Source organism: Pleuronectes platessa, chromosome 9 (assembly GCF_947347685.1).
Source record: "Pleuronectes platessa chromosome 9, fPlePla1.1, whole genome shotgun sequence".
Classification (NCBI taxonomy): domain Eukaryota; kingdom Metazoa; phylum Chordata; class Actinopteri; order Pleuronectiformes; family Pleuronectidae; genus Pleuronectes; species Pleuronectes platessa.
In genome coordinates, this window is record NC_070634.1 from 12,749,697 (window position 1) to 12,770,649 (window position 20,953).

The window sequence follows — 20,953 nt, forward strand, 5'->3', positions numbered from 1 at the left end:
AAAAAAAAAGGGTTATGTGAGGTACAGTGACCTTGACCTTTGATCTCCCAAGTTCTGATCAGTTCATCCTTGAATCCAAGTAAATGTTTGTATTAAATTTGAAGATATAAACTATCGACTTTCTGGAGATACCATGGGACAGACGGACAACCAGAAAAGACAATTCCTCTGGCCACTAAAATATGGTTATTAAACACAGTTTGCTTTTGGATTCTTTTGTCTAAATCTGAATCATGAGTAAGTTCATTTAGCAAAGCATCCACAGAGAGAATTGGGAATTTGCTTCAGATGAATTAGGAAAAAATACAGTGTGATTCTTTCTGGGTTCAACCGTTTCATTGTTGGAAATTATGACATAGCAGCTGTATGATAAGTCTAAGATCTATATCTGGGTGCAGTGCTTGCCACCAGCGATGACATGTTGTCATCTGGATACAGTTTTTTTCAGAGACTGCTGAAGAGCTCTGCTGACTTTCTAATGAGACTCTGAATCTCCCCCAAGAATCAACTGTCCCACAGGCACAGAGACAGCTTTTTGAACATTGCCTCCCTCTCAACAGTAGCCCCAGTCTGCTAGTTTAAAGCAATCTCTCAGATTCTCTCTCTCTCTCTCCCTGGGCACTTCTTCACTTTCTCTCCCATAACAAGCTTTCTTCCCCTCCTCTCCACACTGAGAGAGGATGTCAGTCCAGCCCCTCCTTAGCCCTCTTTCCAAACTATTCAGACTGTGAGTACAGAGATCAGCCTTGAATAAAGCAAAGTTCAATCCACTGCACAACGTGTATGAGGGACGCACGTAGCCTCCTCCTAACACAATATGCTACACAAATGCCCTTGACACCCTTGGTTCCTTCCGCTTTCAACTTTTCTCCTCTTTCATCCACAGGAGCAAAGCCAAGGTCAAGAGGAGGCCTGGGCTCAGAGATGTGACAGTGTTTCCTTTGTGTCGTTCTTTGAGGAGATGATTGTACTTGTTTTTTTAAGCAGCATGGTTATCACATGGTTTTTAAGGACCCTTCATATGTGAGCAGCTCCTCTGCCTCAGAACACATTCTCATGATAAACCAGCAGACAATCATTAGAGCACTGATGCACACACAGAGGATATCAGCGGAAGGATCAAGCAGTACTAAGGGATAAAACAGTAATGAAACAGGTACTAATGCATTCATATTCAAATTATACTGTTTTTAATTAATTTCATCTATTTTAATTATTGTTTGTATAAATCTGAATAGTACCCGTTTTCTCAACATTGCTGTATTTATATGCAAATTTATATAAATACAGTACAAATTCACTTCATATGAGATATTAGCTATGTATTTCTTTTATTTAACTTAACCTGCATTGATTGATCATTTTTCCTCTAGTACCATTTGTTCCTAGTTTTAACTGTAATTTCATTTAAACATTATGCTTGCTTACATCCATCTATCAATGTATTGGGGGGGGCTATATAACATATTTATTGATAATGCTATCATTAAATGTACTTTTATTGAGAACATGACTTTATTTTAACTGCACCTTTAGTGTAGCTAGCCTCTAAGATCAGAGTCAGCTGTTTAAATTAAGCTTGCACTGTTAAATATCTTATATTGTCTGCATGTGCAGCTCCAGTTAAGAGGTGACCCTGCATTAGTAACTGCAGTAAAAACCTGCAATCTATGTTAATGGTTGGACGGGGAGTCTTTCCTGTCCCAGCAGGACGGGTTACACCCTTCGTTTCTCCTTTCAGAGTAAGATTATTCCACTATCATTACTCTTATCTGAATTTCATTAGGACCTTACCTACGTGCAAATGCAACATTTTATATCTCCGCTCAATAGCTGGGCCACATGGTTGGAGCTGATAATAACTGACCCACAGGTCGTCTGTATCTTCAGGCAAAGATTCCAGCATCAGGTAAAACCTCAAATCTGATGAGAATAAAAGAGTGGTTGGTTGTGATAAGACTTGGAGTCTTTATTTTAAGTTTTTTACTCTATTTTGTAGGCAATCACAGGCAGTTAAAAGTGTCCCACAGCTCTGCCTGGTGATTACAGTAAGGGAAATGGACTGTATAAAGTTACATCTACCCTTTAACCTAATAGCACTCTCAGCACAGTGCGGAGTTTAGTGTTTTGCCCAAGGACTTTTCCGAATAAAAACTGGGGGATCCAGGGATCAAACCACCGAGCCTCTGGTAAGTTTATTTCCCTCTCTACCTCCTGAGCCACAGCCGCCAAATATGAGAAGTGTACAGACAACCTATCACACCACCAGCCAAGCTTTAGCTGATATTGTGCGTGTTATTAACAAAAGGGAGACAAGGGAGTACCATCTCATTCCATTCAAAAAGAGCAGGGGGAAGAGCTGTCTAGGTTGCCATGGTGACAAGTGCATTCTTTGTCTTTTATATTCGCCTCTATCCTCGATGGAGGAGAAGTTAGCCATCACTCAGCCTCACATACATGGTGATTAGAGGAGAAGATGTGAGGGGTGGCAGTGTAAAGCACATCTCGTCACTCCTTCACTGTTAGTAAAGAACTGTCTCATTACCCAGATCCTTCATATAGACATGACATCATTATTTTGATAAAGTGCAAACACAACACCACAGGGCTAATATAACATCACAGTTGAAGAATGTAGAGGAAAAGAGAGATGAGGGGAGTGAAAATTATTATTTTTCATTCTCTTATCTCGGGAGAGCAGTCCCCATGGACAACAAGTCAACCTGCAAATCTATTCTGACTCCCACCTGGCCTCAGAACTCTTCAGCAGTCACTTGCACATACACAGGGACCAAGGCACCGCCCTGCTTGTGTACCACGCTGGCAGGCAGTGATGCTTTGAAAGAAAGAGATTGCACTGGTAGCTCCGTCTGTGCATGGAGAAACCTTTGTGTCAGTGTTATATTTGCAAGGTTGACACTCCGCAGGAGCCAAGGTGACACAGATGGCAGCAATGGCGCTGGATAGCGTGGTCGCCATTGAATCGGAGATTCTGCCAGACTGCCCCTTCTTTGCAACAGACATTAGCAGGAAGAGATATTTGAAGGCCCAGATTTGCACACAAAAGAGATATTTCGCACGCTCACAAGAGCTCAAGTGAGAAGCTTTTCTAACAAACACAAGCTTCTTTAAGGTATGCTGCCACATATGCTGGGAAAGGACAGAGAACCTGATTTATACTTACATTTACAGTTACTGCTTGCACCTTTTTTTCGGAAACTGTAAAACCTGCAGTAATTGAGCCGTGACAAGTATTGAATGGCTATGGCACTAAGTCCACAGAACCCCGACGCTGCGCCACCGCTGCTGCACAGAGAACAGTTTCTCCATTTATTAGAAGGCAGGTGAAGCTCAACTCAGAATGCAGAACCCTGAACTGGAGATTCAGCTTTCAATGCCATGAACATACCGTTTACTTGATCAACAAGTCTAAGCCGTCGCTATACTATAATGCACTCGTTGCCTGTTTATTCAAACTAAGTATATTAATATGGAACGAATCACATGTCCAAATCGCACTAATCTAGATAATACACATTATAGACAAGTGTGAAACCAATAAGATGAAAGATTCCACATACAGAGAGACAGAGGTTTCAGAAATTATTACATAGATGAACTGCTATAAATTTGACACAGATTGCAACTAAATTCTTCTTTTTATAGCTGGAACCAGTTTGAATTAACACTCTGTCTGCACTTGTGTCTGGTCCACTTCTGTGCGCAGTGCTCAGCAGCAGATACAGTAACTTCATTTAGCCGTTGAGCTCAGATGAAAACAAGACGACCACGGAGTCAGTTCACTCCCAGTTCTCATTAGGAAAAAAAGCCTTAGAGCCACAGCAACATCAAAGTATCCTCGGTGCCTTCATCCAGCCAGGGCAGTGGAATGGGCTGGAGAGGTTGGGATAAAGAGACACGGGAGGACTGAAACATGTCTTCCCAGCAGCCTGCCGACACTAACACTGCACATAAAAGAGATAAGAGCCTACATTACCCCAGAAAATGACTAAATCATAAAAAAGCCCTGTGGTGACGCCCTTGAAGGTTTTTGCTTTATCGCAACAATCTGCTATTCATTGTAATAAATCATGGCAGTTTAAAAATTTAGACTTGAGTTAAAAAACAACATATATATTATACAGCTTTTTTTAAGGGAAAACTCCAACCTGAAGTTTGTGTTTCTGTGCTTCTAAAAGTCGAGGATAACACCTGTTATGCACCATTATCTTTTCATTTTTGTATTAATGTTAGTTTAATAATAAAACAGTTTTTTCAATGATTAAAATCCACAAATGTAAGTCCCAACCTTTACCATCAATGTTAACAATGTAATGTTTATTAAAATATATAATCTGTTAAATGATGATACAGTTTCTAAACAACTATATAAACAAATGTTAGAGCACTACATTTATGACATGTGCTGCTAATTGATAAATGGGGGTTATATCATTTTCTCCCTCTAATAACCCCCCCGATGTGCTGACAACATCTGCTTTGGGTTTATCCGGCTGGTAATGTGTGTTATTGTGCCAAGTCCAGCCATCGGCTTGACTTACGGCCATTGATCTGTGTGGTGGAGTGGAGAGAGCTGCCAACAACTCAAACTTTATTAATGCAAAATGACAAACGATCAATCCGTCAGTTACATCACGGCCATGTGTGCCAAAAAGATTACACAATGGGTAAAAATCAATACACATATAAGAATCAGATGTTGGAAGATAATGACTAGTAGTCAAGGGTCAGTCCTTTTAAATCCTGACTGGGTGATGACATAAATGTGTTGTATAAATATATTTGTCGACATATCTGTAATGCAAGAGGTGAATTGTTTAGTTTCTGTCATACCTGTTATGAACCGGCCCTCTGAAGTTTGGGTCAAACTTGCGTGGCTCACCTAAAAGACAAGAAAGATATGTACAGATTAGTTGACAAAAAAGGCAAAGAACTGTTACAAAAAAGGAATGAAGGTTCACTGATAGAGCATATAGATGAAAAAACACAAAACTGTTCAATTATCCATATTTCACCAAATAAGGTAAAAGATCTTTTTCATTATGTTGTTGCTTTGACTGGAATTTAGAGCAAGAGAAAACGGATCCGACACAGAGAACAACATATCTAATCATTTATAACAGTCATTTTATTACACTGACACCACACACAAGTTTGAGTCCCAAGTTAACCTGCTGTTCGACTGGCCAGGACAAACTAGGTCATTTCCCAGTGCAGGTTGCCTCACAGGACTGAGAGGAAGAGGGATGATCAGACTAAGCCAGAGCAGTAACGACCAAAACAATGTACCTAACATGGAAATATAATAAATCATTTTAGCGACTCTTAAGCCAAACAGCTTATCTGGGTCACAGTGAGGACTTCCCAATTTGACCCAGCAGAGTATACACTGAACCACAGTTGCGAGCGCCATCAGTCACCTGAGGGACTAACTCTGACTGCGTGCGCTTGTAGGTGTGACGGAGCGCACGCATTTGCATTCATCATCAGCTACTTCTTGGGTGCCTGAGTGGTCTCTACCCCAGTGGAAATAAGCACGACATGTTCCTCAGGACCTATTAATCATCACACATGGAGCCTAATATCTCCAAGCTGCTGGGGGAGACTCAGGGGTAGCATAAGTGGGCCTATCTTCCATCTACCAATATCCAAAACTGATCCAATCGAGAGACGTACACACCAAGCTTGGTTCTAAATGTGTTAGGAGTTGACTACAGACTACGCACAAGCAAATATGGTAATCCTGTTAAAATGAACTATAACATGTTTTAACTTCTGAATTTGTTGACAAAAATGTGAATGGGTGGAACTAGTATCTTAGCCTATGCCATGATATCAGTTCCATACTTACGATATTAGAGTGAGCTTCAGATCCATATTTGGTGGTGTGTGACGTCATGCCGGGGATCAAACCAGCTCAACAAAGATGCTTGTGCTGGTCACATTGATGCAGAACATCATCATTTATCTGTCAATATTCTACCCAAGAACTGAAGTTTGTAACATTGAACTTGAATGGTTAATGGGGCTCTTAGTGATGCGAATACTGGTAATACTGGTCTGCAGTACAAGAACACACTGTCTTGTATCCCTGAATATAGGTCACCAAACAGTCAAATAAAGTAATTGGACATGAAAAAAATGTTAAAATCACAGCATTTAGCATTAGTATTTAATCTGTCTTAAATAACAACCAACACTGTATCATACAGTACTTATTGTATACTATTATACTGATAATGACATCATGAAAGGAAAAAAGAGCGGGATAAATATTGAAAATCGCAACAGAGTAAAATAACAAGAAAATGTTGTCCCTTAAGTCTTCTGCTGACTAGAAATCTGTCAGTTGAGAAGATAGACTATAACAAGAACAAATATATTATTAGCTTGACAATCTTATAACTGCCTGGACACAGTAACAGCAGTTAAGACATGTAAATTGGTAGCAGCTGCGGAAAAATCGGAAACCCTGTAGTAAAACAAATGTGTGCAAAAAAACGTCCCTCTATTTATGTCAATATAACAGATTCAGCACAGTAAAGCCAACAGCTGCTTCCTACACACAGCCAGCTATGCATCCGAGTGAGATCGAGTGAGCGAGTTAATCACAGCGACCGGCAATTGTCTGGCTGGTGTGTAATTCCTACATGCTGTGGCAAAAAAAGGTTTCCAGAGCCACCAATTCTGAGTGAAGAAAACCTGTTAAAAAGCCAGAATGTTAACATGTAAACACATTCCACTTGTTAATGTATATAAAGAGGTTGTATTTCTGAATAAGGATATGCAGAGTACTTTAACAAGGTCCACACGCCCTGGGAGCTGTACGGTACAAACAAATGTAAAAAAAAAACCTGCAAAGTCGGTTTTATATTTCCACTCTTGCTCTTCATGTGCTTTCCCAATTTCCTCCTTCATCTTCAATGTGCTCTGAACCATTTCCCTGCTGTTGTTTCTCTACCGCAGCAGCATCCGTGTGAAGGATAGAGATGCCAACAGCAAAATAATGTCTGGGAAAGTAGCAAGCCCAGGAGGTGTCCTTAAGCTGCACAGTCAGCAGCAAAAACTGCCAGGACCACAAACTGTGCTTGTATTTAACTGAGTTGGTATAGTCACATTGCTGCTTTTGGTCCATTGTTACATGCTGTCTATTGCAGATGGTCGACAGTTATGTCAGATGAAGGGCTGCAGGTATCAGACGTTACCTCTTTGAACCACTGGCTGGTCTCATGACTATACATGGGACACCTGCTGAATAATGAGGACATTCCTGACATGAAAGTGAAATGACGACCACTTCCTTTTCTTTTACACCGAAGCAGAGTGAGCATTTAACTTTATTTAAAAAAAAGGTATTGAGAGGTCCACTTCCTTTTTTTCTACTGTCATATGACCTTCGATATCTGTTGGTTGTCACTGAAAATCATTCATTTGCATTTGTGTTTCAGGTCTGAAAATGGGGGATGTTCAGAGTAAATTACTGAACCAAGGACAAAGTGTCACCAGACCAGGTGCTCACTGCAGCATTTGCAGGGCACTGACATTGAATATATGAGGATAAGAGGACCTTGTATTATACCTGTCTGGAATAATGCAAACTATAATGCAAACGCATATACACACAATCCAGTTCAATGGTACAACTGGAGAAAGTTAGTTACTTAACTATTTGTCCCCGATACACAAAGGTGAAATGAACGATGCTGCTAAATGAACAACTTTAACTAGAAATGCTGAAATGAGTCAACTGCCAAGGCTACATCAATATTAATACATTTTCGTTTTTAATACGGTGTTGGAAAACAGTTTTTCCTTACAAGTTACAAGTTACAAGTTACCTTCAATTACTTGTATATCTCAGTGGTTGTTGCTACAGCATTATAGAAGGAAGGGCAAGATCACATCAGAGCTAATTAGATGTACCACTCCTGGGGGTGAGCAAGATACTTAGATAGCTACTAGATTGTGTCCAATGCAAGCTGTATATATAGTAAAAAAACAACATTCATTGATCATCCAAGGTTTGTGTGGATATTCAACACAGGCAGGTCTCTGTAGGGCGGGTATCAAGCGGTAAAAACAGGTTGCTCCATATGGCGAGTGCAAGCTGAATCCCACTGATATCATGGAGGGTCAGTGGTGAGAGGACAGATTTTGGTGCGGATCAGGTTGGGAGTATCAGGGAGTGAGCCTTCTCAGGAACAGATCAGTGGTTTACTGAACAGCCTACTGTTTGGAGCTATGGACCCTGTGAAAGGAAGACAGGAGAATCCCATGTGAGGATTTGGTGCTGTTGTGAACAAATCTGTGCATAAAACCTCACTCTCTGTTGTGTGAAAGTCAAACTGCGGGGGGAAGTTTGTACCCATTCTCCGGACTTTACCCGTAGGTCATGTCTGAAAATGTCTTATGAGATCCACACACACACACACACACACACACACACACACACACACACACACACACACACACACACACACACACACACACACACACACACACACACACACACACACACACACACACACACACACACACGTAGTGTAGTATATTGTGAAGAGGATCACAATCCTCTTCAGTCTCACACAATAACTTTCAGGTGGCAGAGCATTTGCTTATTCGGCAAAGCTAAATTTAGCTTTAGCTGATGTTACTCCTCGCTACATCAGCCTGACTATTTCCGAGGCTGAAATAGTTTCTTCTGGCCCACAGAGCAGATTTGAGTGAAGGGATAAGACAGAGTGGTGAAGATCTTTTAGCGATGCCAGGCCACCAGCAGACTCTGCATTAGCTGGCGGCTGTTTGGGCAGCACTGCGGTCTGGCAGTGTGAGGGATGAAGCTGGTGGTCTGGATGTGTACTGCCGGCTGATGTCAGGTTGAATGAGGGTCTGTTGTCAACAACAGTTGGAAAAAGCCTGGCAGGCATGCTTCACGGGGACAGCTAGGGTTGCTCTTAACTCCACTAACTGCTTCTCTACTCTATTGACATAGTGTTGGATAATGCAACCGTGTCCCGACTGTGACTGAATGATTCTGCAAAACAAAACAATCGTGGTGGTTATCAAAAGCTTAAAGGCAATGAGGCTAGATGGGGTGAGGAATTACACATCAGGATTATACAAACGCTTTGGCAATAATCTTCACTCCCTAGTATCATTTGCATTTGTATCTAGTGTACAAGATCAACAAGATCTATGGATACATTTACAGTTAACTAACTGTGACACACATTAAAATTGTTTGTTAAAATCCCTTCTTCTAATGACTCCAGCCCCCTGTGGCCTTAAAGGATTAGTGGTATAGATAATGATTATAATTCCTTCTGCTATTATGATGTTAAAAAAAGCACTCATCGAAAGATTGAAAAGTATTATGACGATGCATCAATTTGAAGTCCATATAGATTCAATATTTAAGTATTGAGGTTATTGGCTATTAAGAATCATCTTAAGCGTGCCTGTGCTAGAAGAGAGCCAGTTTTAATAACCTGGTGATAAAAACTCAAGGAAAAGTCACAGTAGCAGTTATTCGTCTTATTTCACAATTTTGAAAGGGACTAAATTGTGCACTATCTCCTGTGGTACAGTCTATCACAAGGTTAGACTGCTCTGGGATTATGAGCATATTATTTTAAAGCTTGCAAAGAGTGTTTCCAGCAGCAGAAGGTCATATCAGATCTATAGGAATATCTCTGCGTATGGATTAGATGTCCATGAATCCTATTGGGACACATCACCAAAAGCGGTTGAGAACAACAAAGCTACCTGTGATATTTGAAGTTCCACACTGAAAAGCAGCTGTTTGCTAACCAACCACACATATATGGGAGCAGAGGAGAGGAGTTTTGATAGATGTGGCAATCCCAACTGAGAGCAACATCAGAGAGAAGAAGCATGATCAAGAAGTACTAGGGGCTGAAGGAACATCTGGAACAGATGTGGAGGCTGACGTCTAAAGTAGTCCCAGTGGAAATTTTTAGGAGTAGGAGCTGTCACACCATCACTGGGAGAGTGGCTCTACCAAATTCAGGTACAACAACTGAGGTCTCTGTTTGGAGGAGTGCAGTTTGCTAATGAAATTACATCACTCAACAGAAAATATGGATGTACAAGAAATCAAGAAATGATCATACAGTACAGTGCACCATCCATCGTAAAACTTATCCCTACACAACTTTCGTAGCTCGTCTCTGTACATCCACTTCACTGACACGTCAACATGGGCAGACACAGGCACCAGTGTCCCCGGACTCCACTGTCCAACACAGGCCTCTTTCATACTGTGGTCAGGCAAACAGCTCGAACACTGCAGGTGCTTCACATGGGTTCGGTCAGAGGGGCCATTTGGAAAGGACTTTTTTGTTGTTTTTACTCTGATTCATAAATGTTTCCAAGACCTGGAGGGGAATGTGCCGTTAGACTGCACTTTTGAAAAAGCTAAAGTTGGGGTCAGAGACTTTGAATATTCAGCTAAGAATAAGCAAAAAAGGAGAAAGCAAATGTTAAATATTCAGAATAATGATGTTGCTCAGCAGGGTAGGCACAGTCTCAATGCCGTGTACAGTATATTCATTCATATTTGATGAAAGTGCAGGCTTCTGTCAATCCAAGGAGGGAAACAACATCAGTAAAATGGCTGTGGGCCTTTGAGTGTTCCTCGACTCTGTATTTAAAAACTTGCAGTGTTCTGGCTTCTCCTGCAATGCTGGTTACAGGGCGCTAGTAAGAAAGCAAGCCATAAAGATAAAGGGGCCAGTGAGTCTGTGATAAGATAAAAGAGAAGAAGGAGGTCATGGGTAGTCTATGGGGCTGAAATTCTTTATCAAGGTTTCCAAGCTAAATCACAAACACATTCACAAACTCAGCGGACTTGAGAGCATCATGGTGGGCAGTGATTTATTGGCAAGACTTCACTTAAGTCAGGAAGCACTCTCACACCCAATAATCCCTGTAACATCATGCCCAAACAGACACAAACGCACATATTCACACACACATGAATTGGGAACAGCATCGTGATCACACAAGTCTCCCACACTCCCTGGATGAGGAAAAAAGAGAGACTTGAAGTCCCTATCTGAAAGAATAAGAGCAATTTAAAAACCTTTAGAAGGCGCACTTTCTTCGTAATTTGACATTTTTTAAGAGAAAATTTACACAATCACGCTCCGTGTTACACAAACACGCTCCCTTTCTTTTGCCCTCCTGAATCCTGAAACATCTTTTCGGTCTTGCTCTTATTTTCCCTCCCTGGAGAGAAGCAAAACCTTTAAAGTACTCGACTCCTTATTGAAACAAGACAACAACATCCACATCTCTGGTTTAAGTTCACTCAGCACAGTCCCTTTGGGATCCTCATAACTAATAACAGATGTTAGAGGACTGTATATGTATTTGGCATAACTGGCTTCGTAGCCCACTGTCTTATCTCCCATCAGTGCACGAACGGTGCTTCATAATTATATTTTCAGAGGAAAGGAGTGCTATCTGACATCCCCTAAAATGCTGAGAACAGTGAGATCTACGCCGGGATTTGAGCCCCAAGAGGGGAGTTAGAATCTGAGAGTGTCAGACGCTGACAGCTGGCCTGCTGCTCCAAGTGGAGAGGCAGTATTGTGGCTGGTGCTTTGTGACCTTGGTTACTTCTGTGGGAGCCTCCAGGCATGTCAGTGGCAGCCCTGTGTAAGACTCACAACTTTGGATCAGTGACAGGCTCAACCAGCTTTGGCCTGGATTCATAAAGACTTAGAAATAAGTGGGGCCACTTTTTCATATCCAAATATGCAATACACACAACAATGTGTAGAAAGACACATAGTTATACCTATTTTAAACCAACCAATTTAGCAAGTATACGCTGGGGATTTTTAAATGTGTGTACTGTCTGTCTGTGTCTATTGCTGGATTAATCGACCCAGGCATGAATATTGATTGTATAAATTCCCACAAATTCCAGATGTTAGTGCATATAGTTAAGTTTTTTGGCCAATAATTAAAAAGAGGCCATTGTTTACACACCTCTACCGGTACACGTGTAATTTCCTTCAAGGCTTGTTTAATTTCACGTTTCCACCAATACAGCCGCCTCCTATTCAGGTTTGTTTAAGTAATTGGCATTGGCATCTTGAACAACCCAGACAAAATGTCGCAGATGACTAATTACTTTCACAACAGTATGCACAGAAAATGAATCTGCACTGGAATTTGGTTACAGTAAATAATCTCACCCTGCAGGCAGACTTTTCAAATGTCTCAGGAAACTTAGGTTTAAGACCCTGTAACAGATGAAATGAATAATTAAGATGAGGATTTTTTCCTGTCTATGTTGACACAAATATCCTGACCTTGGTTTGCACATCAGAGTTTACATTTAACATAAAGCTGGAAAGATGAACAAGCTTATACTCACGACCACAACTCTTGTCTTAGAATCACCTGTATATTTTTCTGATATTTGCTGGTGAAGAAGCTAGTAAATAGTTGAAGGTCATGTAGATGTTACACCCAACACAAACTAAAGTACCATTTGTATGTGTCCCATGTGCCACATTGCATTAGAGAATATTTATTCTCTTCTTGCTAGAAATAGCAAGACATGCTCAGTGTACTCAGGTTTTAAAGCCTCTAGTGTGCAACTTGTGAGAAACTAGGTAAAGGTTAAGTATGTAACATTTGAAAAGCCCTGTTATTAATGACAATGGTGACCGTCAAGTGAATTGCAGTCGGTATCCTTTGGTTTGTACATGTGCCTGAATGCCATAATAAACAGGCAAGCATACCTGAGCATTAACCAGAAAGTGAACTGATACTCGGACACGAGCATAAACGTCACGTCCTTTGGATTTCACACAAAATGTGTTCTTTTTCACACAATTTCAACAGAAATCAGTACGTTGAATAAATCTGCATACATGAAATTTAGATCAGCTAAACCCCTTAAATATCTCAGCAAACTGGGAAGGTGCACCTGAGCAACAAAGCTTGAACAACATCAGAACACTTTGTCTCATTTGTTCCAATTTGTTTAGATAAAAATAGCTACATCATTTAGCACATTAGACCTAAAGAAAAGTCATATCAAGTCTCACTGAGCACCTGAGACTCAAAACCTATATGTCTTGCATGAATGTAGCTGCATCTCTCGTCCATTATCCTCTCTATCTTGTGTTTCATCAGTCACTGTCAACATCACTTTGCCTGTTAGTCAAAAACAAACTGACTGTATTTGTGCTGCAAATTGGAAATTTAAAGTCTCCTTGCTGTCACCTAGAGAGCCTCTCCACAGCAACATTTGTACCCATTTTTGCAGACTCGAACAAATAACTGTCTGTCGCTAACCTTCTGTGCAAAAATATATTTCTGAAATGATTTATAGACTCACCCTATCATTAGGGGTACATACTTCAAACTTCCAGGCTAAAACACAGCTACCTCTTGAGAATAGACATGTGAAATTAGTAGCAAAAGGAAATAACCTTGTTAAAAATAATGAGCAGATACACACTAAGAGTCTGCCATACATACAAATAAAATGTGTAGCAAAGAGTGAGCATTGGTCTTCATTTAAAACGAATATTTGCGGAGAGGACTATGACACTTAAAAATCCCTGAATAGCCCTTAGTCTTGGGTGCAAAATGGGCCTTAAGAGCCACAACCGTCTCTGACTGCAATTTCACAGGAGGAGGCGCTGAATGTTGAATGTTTGATTCGGAAACACAGTCCTCAGCTTTCTGCCAGGGCTCTGCATTGACTCGGTATAAAAATGCAGCGTTGAGGGGAGCTGCCCATGCGAGAAATTTGTTAATTAACTGTGTGCCGGACTAAACATTTTCCGTGGTGAAAGAAACCCATATCTAAATTGTTACTTACAAACTTGTCACATAATGACTAAACCCTATTTTTCTACTTTTCTGACTGACTTAACATTTCAGCTAATTATGCACACATAGAAATATTATATAATACACCAGCCTCAAGTGTACACTTGAATCTGGAATGTAGAGCAACTGTGTTTGATGTGACGAGATGGCAGCTAGTTCGACTACATGAGTCAGTGATCTTCTTTTATGTTTGTTTCCCTTCATGTGCCAATTATATTCATTAAAAGAAGAATTCAACCTTAATATAAGCACTCGTCAACTTTAACAGGAACTGCATCTTACCATGTTCTTATACCATTTTCCCCAATTAGATAGAGATTACAATACCTGGTCTTTACTTATTAGCGAATACCACACACTGATCTGATACCAGTGCATTTGGAAAAGACCAGCTTATGAAACATATTTGAATCGCTTGGATCGATGATTGCTATCTGTCATGACAAATTAAAATAGTAATAAAAAAGAAGGAAATTTGTCATAACTGTATCCAATTACTTCCTTTAAAATAGCTTTATAAGTATTACAGAACACATCCCTGTTATACTTGTGGAACAATCCAGTGAAAGATATTGCCAACTTGCTGTCATTTTAGCTAGCTCTGGCTAAAGTTACTCACTTCTTCTTTGCTGCTCTAAAAACAGTAAATAGTAGTACAGTGAAATTGCTGTGTTGAAGAAGCAAAGAAGAAGTAATTTCTGGGAAAAGACAATTGCAGTTTTATCGGCGTGGAACTAATATACTTAAAAGACGTGATATTGGATAAGTTCATGGATTCAGACCATCGCTAATGCCCTACCTGGGATTTACAACTGTATCAGGGGCTATTCCAATGCTGGTAACAGATCATACCAATACACATTATGTAAATTTATCATGTTCATCAATCCCTCATCATCCTGCCTTCTTTACCACTGCTACACTGGTTGTCCACGTTTCTCATACATGTATGGTGAGTACATTTATGTGAGTTGGAGAAAATAAAGATTCGGTTGGACAGTATCATCTGGCACAAAAAGCAGATTTTCTTTACTGTGCAGTGCACGCTTAGTCTGCATTTAAACATATGCAGAGTGTGAAACATTTGCGGCCAACGTAATTTGACAACACTACTAGGTGGGGGATGCTGAAGTGAATTGGTATTCTTGTTCTGTGGGACCAAAATACTTTGAATTGCTCCTTTGCCAAGTTAGATGATGGAAATGAAGCAGCAGGGAGCCAATAACGTAAAGAAGCGGACCTAAACACAGGGAGGCACCATAAGTCTATCTCAGTCACTGGACACTGCTAGGGAAAAATGATGTTCCCTCATTAAATTGTCTCTGTGTATTCTGTGTGATTCTTTGGAGAGTGGAAGCTCGAAAAGATAATGCAAGCATACAGATATAAATATAAACCTGTATAATTATGCACATAGACTGCATCTAAATTAGGGCTGAATACCAAAAACCAGTGCCGATCAGAAACTGGTTTAACACGGATGGTACCTACCAGACCGGATCACAACTCAGATTTACAATATCTCATTTCTGCGTCTGATGTATGTACTGAAGTAGTTACTCTGCTTCCAGGCAACATAGTATCACAGCATGTGCCTGGTTAACAATACATTTAAATCTGGTGGTAAGACACTCCCCATGTGGCTCTGGAAGCATGTAACATTAGCCTACACTTCGCTAGTATCTACGTAAAACTACAGTCGACACGACAAAAAAACGCCTTAAGCTAAATGTCGAAAAGAGGGAATTCCACGTAAAATGATTCCAAAGTTAAGTATACTTTAAACCAGTGGTCTTCAACAGGGGGTCCGCGACCCCTAGGGGGTCCGCGGGGGTACTGCAGGGGGGTCGCGAAATTTTGGTTGATAAGACACTTTTTTTTAAATTATTTTTTCTTTTTCCAAAAAAAATGTTTCCACAAAATTCACCTCTTCAGAACCAGAATTGTATATATTGTCTTTAGATACACATTGACATGAATTCAACATATTGTAGCAAACGGATAAATTGAGGCAGAAGACGTTATCTTTCAGTCAGCAATGCACACATTCAGCTACACACAGTAGCTCTCTCAAGCTGGGCACCGGTTCACAGCCCCTTTCATTCAAATACGACAGCACAGGCACTAGCCAATCAGATCGCGTTTATGCTCAGGTCTAAAGAGTGCGAAGCTCAAAAATAAAAGATGGCGGACCAAACTCTGTAGATGGTCGTATTTGTAACTAAAAGTTGTTTGTTTGACTTTTCTTTGCTTAGATTTTTAAAAATGTACAGATAAATAGACACTGTACAATGTAAAAAAAAATATACTGTAACTGAAAAATAAGTCTAAGAGGATTTGCAAGGTGTCTGAGCCACCTTTCTAATGTTAGCATGCTACTACCCACAAGGGTAGTATTGAATGCACAATAAACGGGTAGCTATGTTTATACATGGCACTAGGCCCAGAATAATATAAACACTATTTTATGCAATTTATATAGTAGGGGGTCCCTGCTCCATCTCGCCATCAGTTTGGGGGACCTTGGCCTGAAAAACGTTGAAGACCCCTGCTTTAAACTGTTTAGAGGAAACATAACATTTTAACTTCCAAATAGCCTTAGCTTAAAAGTTATGTCCCCATCATCAAACACAAACCATATCAAAAACATGTTTATTTTTTTTAATGTATTTTAGGTTCTGGCACCGTTTAGGCACCGTCACTATTTCAAAAGTATTGATTTAGCTCCAGAATCAGAAAAACCAAAACATGACCCAACTCTAATCTAAATAGTGTTTATAATCACACTGTGTTTCACTGCCCACTGAGCTCCTTAATTCCAACACTTTACGCTCAATCTGCAATGCCAGGTTTATGGTTCATTTTAACATAACAGCATGAACTTGTAAACATGGAGTGAAAGAACGTTTGAAGGTCCCTAAGGTGGGCTGCACGTCTGCAGGGAGCAGTGAGAATCGACTACAGCTGACAGGTTGCAGTTGTGATTGGCGCAGTGTTGGAGTCATGCGTTCTGGGGGACACACAAGGTCAGCGTGTGGGGAAATAACAGGGGGACATAGTAGCTCTCCCCTATCAAGAGCTGTCAGGAGCAGAGTCGACGATGCCTGTGTCACTCTGAGACGGTGCAGCCGCTGAATCTAATGATCAGGTCTCGCTGATTGACGCCTCATACACCTCATTTATCACAACTTAAACAGATATTCGTGATATGATGCATTTCGTGAGGCAGACCCTTCTGATACTGACAAGTGTGATATGAGAAAGTTAATAATCATATAAAATTATTCCTTGACCCCAGTCCCATGAGAACAATTCTTAAATAAAACCTGAAATTACATCTTATTTTATGTGAAACATAAACCGTTGTAAAGATGAGAATCCACTGAGTTCCTCACAATAGTCTTGTGGTAGCCTGTTAATATTTCAAACAATACAATTGTGAAAGCATTGAATAGTTATTTTAAATGGAAGATTTGTAAATAAAGACAAATATTGGCTGTGTGAGTATTAATGGCCTCAAATCGCAATATGCCACCACCAACACCAGCAATCCTGGTGAAAATCACCAGTGTAAGTGACTCCTGGTTTCAGACAAAGGCCTGTTGTCTGCATGGCATCTGGTGGTGATAAAGGATTATATTGCTTTTGTAAACAACATAACAAAGGAAGGCTAATGGACACAAAATCCGCTCACAGATTAAATATGTCTATACACCGGTTATGCCACAACACACAAAATTATTTTATATTAAAACTGTTAACAAAGGAAATTGCTTTCTTCATTACAAACCGCAATGCTGTTGCCGCAGATGCTCAAATTATAGACTTTATAAAGATGGAGGATGTGTCTCCACTTTCTCCCACTATCCAAGAATCAAGCCCAAATATCTTGGATATCAATGCTGTCAATTGCGAATTTGGAGACAAAGATGGAGCAGCAGTAGCGATGTGACGTCAATTCATGTGCACGACAGTCTCAGCTCTCAAACATCATGTTTCAATGTGATTTTATAACAGCAAATAACTAATTGCACCAAACTTACTGCAAAAATGGGACTAGCAAAAATCAGGTTGATAACAACTATAGCTAAACTGACATGTGTCTGACTGAAATTATCTAAACAAAAAATCTATTGAAACACACTTTAAATCCTGGTCCATGTTCCATCCCTTAATTTGGAGGAGGTATGACTTATGTCCTACGCAGCAGTCGGCCACCAGGTGGCGATCAAGACATTAAAGCTCTTTCCTTACTGCAACAACCCAAGAAATTGTGCCAACTACCATTCTCCTCCACATTAAGAGCCTGGTTAATTAGAAATTAAAAGAGTGAACACTAAAATAGTTTTTTGTATTTGCATCTTTTGTCTCGCATGTCATTCTTGTGCTCGAGGTTGGCAGGTGCTCTTGCTTTAATGTAAGGGAGGCCCCCGTTTGGGTCTCTATATATTTCACTGCCTTTATATTTGTTAGTATTTTCATTGCATTTTATTCTTAAAGAATACAGATGAAAATTAGCCACTGTGGCTAACCCTGGCATATTTTCAGAAATGCAAATAATATGTAGTATTACTGTCAAATAAAGAACTTAAGTATATGAACGTGCACAGCATGAAAACTCTGACTTTTCCGGGACTTGCTCACTAACTTCTGGTTATCATCTCTGCTTCAGTGGTTAAGTGTCTCTGGCTGAAGACTCCGGTCATGCCCAGTGAAAACATTGGAAGGATGGGCATTTCGTTTTCTCTGAATGAAATTGGTTATTTTTGGGGGGGGGTTAGACAACTTTATTACTTAATTTAAAAAAAAATATGGTAAAAAGTGTTTCAGCCTCAAACTACCAAACCAACCTTTAACAAAGGATGTAGATCATTGTGAGCCAGTTTAGGGTTAACAAATTTGAAACGTTCAAGGAAAAAAAACACACTGAATTGGATATTGCATGATTAAATAATTAATAATACCAAAACTCTAGCATTAGTGCATATTTTAGGTCAATTACCCCAAGTAGACTTAATCACAGCAAGGGGTCGAACGTCATTCAGGATTAAGAGGATTAGTTTGAGCATTTCTAGACAATTTACTATCAACCAAGTTATTTTGATTGTGTATCATTGACGATTGTTGTGAGCAAAAATATCAACAATTGCCAAATATCACCTTCTCACTAGTGGAGGGGCTTCTCTTTGTCTAGAATAATGACAGCATCTCGAGTTTCTCGTCTGGTATTGGACTTAAACAAAGGAATTCGCTGGCATCGGGTTTTCGCTATTTTCTGGACACGTCCCAGCCTGATCGACAGTCATCGGAGCAATAACAATCGATAATCCTGATCATTTGCAGATGTGTGATGCTGAAGCTGTCTCTCGCCGCAAAGACGAAGCAGTGGAGGAGGAAAGTCGAGATGGTTTCAGCAGGTAAACAACACAGCCCAAACAATGCAGGGCACAAATCAGAGCAAGAAAACACTCCACCGTGTTGACATGGGTCGTTTGGGCACGGAAACATGGAGGTGACAAAAAGCGAAAGGTCACTTCGGACATTAACAACCATTTAAATCGTTATCCCGTCGCTACTGCGTATTTGGTGCCAACCTTTAAAACAGCCCCAAAAACAGCCTCGCTAGCGGATGACAGCGGGAAGCTAGCTACACGTCCCCGCGAACCACAGCGTCATTCGGGCTAAAATACGAGAATATCAACGTTATACGTGGAAGACGAACAACAACAAAAAAAAAGCCCTCCGCGGTTTACAACAAAGAAGAAGCGACTCACCGTAGTACGAGGAGGGGATGTCCGTCTTTCTAGCCATGGCACTTGGTAGGAGAGATGCACCGCCGTCGTCTGGTTCTTGGAGACCGCATATGAGAGTCGAGGTGGACTGCGGTGGAGTCGCTGCTGTCGGCGGATAAACCCGGGGAACCTGGAGAGGTCTTCTCGGGGCTCCGGGGCTGAGAGGATGCTGTGACCACGCAGCTGAGCGTCAGTCGTGTTTACAGCGCGACGTCATTAATTATTCCTAAACGGGCTTAAAGGGGCCAGCACCCCTTTGCTCCCCCCCCCTCCTAGTCCTGGCTCCCCTTTGTTGGGATGAGATCCAGTAAAGCTCTCCCCCGTCACTGTGGCTTCAGCGGCCGTGAACATCAGAGGGATTCAAACCCCCGAGCACAGGTGGACCGCGTTTCCCCACGTGCGCTGCAACAACACGAGTGTTTTCCTATTGTTGATCAGAGGCCCAAAGAACATGCTCGCCTGTGCACTGTGGAGAAACACTGACCTCGCCTGGTGGTTCTGCAGTACTGCAGCGCTTCCTCACTCCGTGTCCTCAGTTAGTTTCAATAGATGTCTGCTTCCTCCATTCATAGGCTGCTGCAGTAGAGCCTGCATTACCGTGGAGGTGTAAGACAGGCAGCAAGGAAAACAGTAAAACATGCATTGTGTATTTATTGAGTGTTTGTTCTTTCCTTTTTGTTTTTGATCGGTTTTGTCCAATGCTGTTTTGTCCAATATTGTAATGTCATTCTCATGCAGACGTGGATTTATAGAATATGAAGTTATAGGAGCGGCACCTTTCATAATTTAATAATTAATTAATGCATCTGTTCTAGATTTATGTGTTGTATTTTCCAATATATGCTGTTAATGTACATTGCATTTAATGGAAAACCACCTAAAAACCAAAAAAACGCATACGAGTGCTCATTTTTACATATACAAAAATGTTGTTGTACAACAGATTTTTATGCAATTCAGTAAATCTATCCATCTTTCTATCTATCTACTAACCTACAATATTGTAAATATAGATAAGTGTAAGTGAGGTAGAAATTCCATTTGCAAAAGTGTTGAGTCTCCGGGAGCAATTACTCAAGACACTAAATTGAGCTTTGGAACCATTATGAGATGTTTGAGGATTTTGAGTGTCAATTATAGTGACGGGAAGTGTTTTATCTGTGGCAGCAGCAGTTACAGGGATTCAACATGGATGTTTCCTGAATAGTAAGTGCACACATTGCCAAACCTCATCCCTTTTTAATGACAGAATATCTAAA

The 20,953-nt window shown here is 40.6% G+C and overlaps 1 protein-coding gene across 3 annotated transcripts in view; it reads right to left on the reverse strand.

Moving 5' to 3' along the window:
- The window catches only part of slc44a5b (solute carrier family 44 member 5b), a 37,895-nt gene extending 17,825 nt beyond the window's left edge, over positions 1 to 20,070 (reverse strand). The window contains exons 1-2 of one of the 3 annotated variants that reach the window (XM_053430913.1): positions 19,677 to 20,067; positions 4,855 to 4,903 (exon numbers count right to left, since the gene is read on the reverse strand). In XM_053430913.1, coding sequence (XP_053286888.1) covers positions 4,855 to 4,903; positions 19,677 to 19,713 — 86 coding nt within the window. In that variant the 5' untranslated portion in view covers positions 19,714 to 20,067. Of the gene's footprint in view, positions 1 to 4,854; positions 4,904 to 19,676 lie in introns of all 3 variants that reach the window. The other 2 variants (XM_053430911.1, XM_053430912.1) reach the window with 2 other exon arrangements.
- Between the last annotated feature and the right edge of the window lie 883 nt (positions 20,071 to 20,953).